The 4,145-nt window shown below is 36.0% G+C and overlaps 1 protein-coding gene across 1 annotated transcript in view; it reads right to left on the bottom strand.

Annotated features, from left to right (window-relative positions):
• Positions 1 to 1,172, bottom strand: part of ggt5b (gamma-glutamyltransferase 5b) — a 6,694-nt gene extending 5,522 nt beyond the window's left edge. Inside the window, exon 1 of the mRNA XM_035668646.1 lies at positions 799 to 1,172. Within this exon, the coding sequence (XP_035524539.1) occupies positions 799 to 971 (173 nt within the window). The 5' untranslated portion in view covers positions 972 to 1,172. The remainder of the gene's footprint in view (positions 1 to 798) is intronic.
• Between the last annotated feature and the right edge of the window lie 2,973 nt (positions 1,173 to 4,145).

The following is a 4,145-nucleotide window of genomic DNA, read 5'->3' as shown; positions in this document are numbered from 1 at the left end:
TTATTATTATTATTATATAATGAAGTGGGAATGAAATTGAAAGACCCGACAGAGCATCTTTAGTTTGACCATAAAAAACAAAAAATAAGTCAAAGGGTCATGTTGCCTCAGTGGAGCTCATTGTCTCTGTGGTGAGCTGCTAAATGAACCCCTGTCCAATTTGGCAGAGGACAATACACTCTGAATACAAAAGCCGGAAGGGCAAGCGTATTCCAGTGAAAACACGTTTCGACTATATTCGGATTTACAATGATAACAGATTGATTGAGTTCACATTTTGGCAAATCTTCCAGTCCATCAGAGAAAGAGCCAAGTCTATACTCTATATTAGATCAGTGAGTGGGTTTGGCGACCTGTTTTTATTTCCTACAATCACATTCAACAGGGTGATTTATAAAATAAATCAACAAGAGGTGAGTAGAATCAAGGCCTGTCTGCACACATTACTGCAGGTATTATCTTTATTCTTCAAACAGAGCCTATCAAATCTCTTAAACAGCTTACCCCATTGCTCAGTTCAGCTTTTTATCTCACCCGCAGGAGCAGGGACGTGTAGCCTGATAGCCTACATAATTCTGAATAATTAAAGTCAGTATGTGAATAAAGAAACACGTGTTGGAAATAAAAACATTATGTCTAAAAAAAAAATAAAAAAAATTAACCTGTTTTTCTATTATTATTATTATTATTTTTATTTTAGATTTTAGATAGTGTGTCATGCAAAATAGTGTTCTGATTTCTCCCAATCAGAGCATTTCCCCCCCCCCCAGAGATAAAGTGTCAGAAAGTGTGTCTTACCTGCCGATCTCGGAACAACGTTGCGAGTCTGCGGACACCGCAGCGCGCTTGAAACTGCCGCCGGGACATCCTCCGTCCACAAGTGAGGAGATGCACAGACAAACGAGGGCAACAGCGCAAATTAAACCAGCCAAGATAAAGCAGCCCACCACCCAGGGCTTGTGTTTAGCCATTAACCTTTTCTGTGCAAGGAAACTTTGCTGCTAAAGGAACTGTTGCTGCTGCAGCTCAGTGCGCACTTACTCTCAATGAACAGAGAGCTTTAATCCCCAGCGCTGGTTTACCCCTCCCCTCCATATAACTGGCAACTATGCAAAGTTAAAGAACCCCAAGGGATGGAGCTGCTGGACTGTATAACTGCCGTAAATGAGCATAGTCTGTTTCTCTGACTCCCGTTCCCAGAACTGTGGAAATAACCATGATGTCAGGGTATTCCCAGTTGGTGATACTTAATGCGTGGGTCATGAATTCATATGCATTTCTGTTGTTGCCCATTAACACATTATAAATCACTCTGGCTTTATGAGATTCATTCACACGTTTAGTGGCATCTAGCAGTGTATTCGCAGACTTTATATGTACTGTAAATGTTGCAGACAGTCCCTCGCTTCATCCTCTCCTTCCAAGTGCCCAGGAGAAACTATGGTTGTCTCTTCTGAGCAACTGTGCAACCACGGCGGTTCAACATGGCGACTCAATGGAAGCCGACCCTCTGTGTCTGTAGTAAAATCTAACTATTCTTATTTACACATGATTATAATTAAAATAAAGGCCTAAATTCAATTTCTGCCAATAGTTCATTCTGAATGTTACACACCGGACCCTTAATAGATAATCAGTGTTAATTCACTGTTACTTAATACATTATTGATATGTGATTAACATGGATTGGCATGGATCTATGTGCGCCACTCTAGCTCTTAGTCTGGACACCTGACAAAGATTTAGCTGGGTGAGTTTACCTGAACACAAAAGTTACATTATAAATATTTGCATCTGGCCAGTTTGGTTAAAACACATGAGAACAGGTACTGTTCTGCTTTCAGGGGGACTGAGCAAATACATGGGTCAACTAACATCAGGCTAACTTGATCACAAATCAGTGAATTTATAAAGGATATTTCTCAACTGATGTCCTTTTACGTGAGAACTAATCACATAAAGTCACAGTGGTGTAGTCATCGTTTCACCACCGTCCTATTGTTCTATTATTCTTGTTGTTTTGACCGAAATAAATTCAACCCTCTTGAGAAAACCCAATGTACTCACAATGCAACAAGTGAGTTCTAATGAGTTCAGTGTAGGAACTTGGAGTTGAAAATGCTGAAATGTTTTATCAGCAACTTGACACACAGCAATTCTTATGAACATGAACAGGATTTCACAGATGCCATGACTCAGTTTCACTCTTGCGCAACATTGCTAGAGCGTTTCCTGCTCTGTGCTTTTCCTGCAACATTTCCCACTATTCTCCAGCCATTATAATGGATGTGACCTCTATGTCAGTGACACAGGGGACACAGGGGTCTTTTATCAAATGCCGCGCTAAAATCTTTCAAACAGGGACCATGTTAGACTTTGCCTGTAAAGTACTGTATCTGTATTGTAATCAATCTTAACTGTTTTACTGTCTTACACACAGTTATAAGGCCACATTAAACATGCCACACAAAATATTATATATACATTTTATATTCATTAAGTGAGGAACGACCTGATAATGATCACTAATGGAGGACCAGTGGATAATGAAAAATTAATCATCAAGTAATGATTACTTACTGGTAATAAATATCTGTGAATAGACACACTGACCTTTTTCTTCATGAGTTGCTCCTGATTAACTTAGTAACTTTTACTTAATAACTGGTAACTATATCTGTGCCCCCTCAAGTAAAGTGATAGTAGCTAAGTAATATTATCTAATCTTATTACTTCATGATTATGACAAGTAGTTATAGAGCTTTTGAATTATCCAGTAAAACTCTGCTATTTAATCACATTACAATTTAGAGTATGTTTGAATTTCCTTTTGTCACAAATCATTTTAAATACTTAATAAATATTTTCAGGAACGAATGTACAATATAATGTGAAACAAAAACGTTCTACTTTCTCACTTTAACTCTCTTATCTTATGATGATAAAACCATGTATGATAGTCTGTCACTAAGAGATACTTAAATAAAGCCACAAAACGTTTTTTTAACAAGAAAGCAGCATTTTGGGAACAAGTGAAGGATGAGATGTGTATGAGTTATGTGAAGTGTGCAAAGTGCCGAGAGCAGTAAAACCAAATGCACCTGTGACTTAAGTGTCTCTCAGTAAAAAAATAAAAAATAAAATAAATATAATAATTTAGAATAAAATACAATTTAAAGGTTTAATATTTGTTTATAATGCTGATTACTTTTACTTTTACTTTTTTACTGGCAGTTTGATAATAACAGCAGTCAACACGGCACAGTTTTATGTGGACAAATGCCCAGACTTCTCACCCATCTGTTGACTCAAGGCTCAAACTTGGCAGACTGTGCCGGAAACTGACAGCAAGTGTTTAAAATGGGAACTGCAGTCCAAATTTAAAACCTGCAGCAAATTTAAAACCCTGCAGCAACTTCCCTGGGTTGCCAGGTTGAGGACACTAAACCAACAACACATGACCTTCTTCCCTCAGTGGATCATCAGGTCAGAAAAACTTCACTTTTTTAAAATAAACATTTTTAATGTTATACAGAAGATCATTCCAGTTAGAGTTTACTCTGATTTATGTGTATTATATATATAATGTATGTTTATTTATTTTTCATTTGTTTTTGTACTTGAGTAACTAACTAACAATAATATAACAATAATTATTACTTTACTAATTATTAATTAAAAATGAACACATCAGTAAAGGTGAGTGTTTAGGTTGATGAAAGAAAGACCACATTAACTATTTTATTATTCATTTGTATAAATGTCCTATTTACAGAGCAATACAGGGAGAGGTCTATACACATTAAATGGGATTTGTAATAAAACTGAGTTGTTGATAATGGTTGTCACAAACACGAGTTACAGTTGTGAAAAATGTCTTAGAACTAACCGTTGTACATAGTATATGACTAAACTAATGATAGCAACAATAAAAGTTATAATAATTATAGAACAACATTAATAAAATATAGTTCTGTTGAGAATAATTAGACAAAGACTGTACTGTTACTGTGTGTGGACTAGTTCTTTAGCAAAGAATGTTGAGAATAAGAACGATAACCAATAATCGATTGATCAGTCTCATAAAAATTACACTAAACTATTAATTCAGAAATCAGATTAATAATTAAATTAATAATTACCAC

Source organism: Morone saxatilis, unplaced genomic scaffold (assembly GCF_004916995.1).
Source record: "Morone saxatilis isolate NCDOM2014 unplaced genomic scaffold, NCSU_SB_2.0 Contig21, whole genome shotgun sequence".
Taxonomy (NCBI): Eukaryota; Metazoa; Chordata; class Actinopteri; family Moronidae; genus Morone; species Morone saxatilis.
This window is presented reverse-complemented; position numbering and strand designations above follow the sequence as displayed.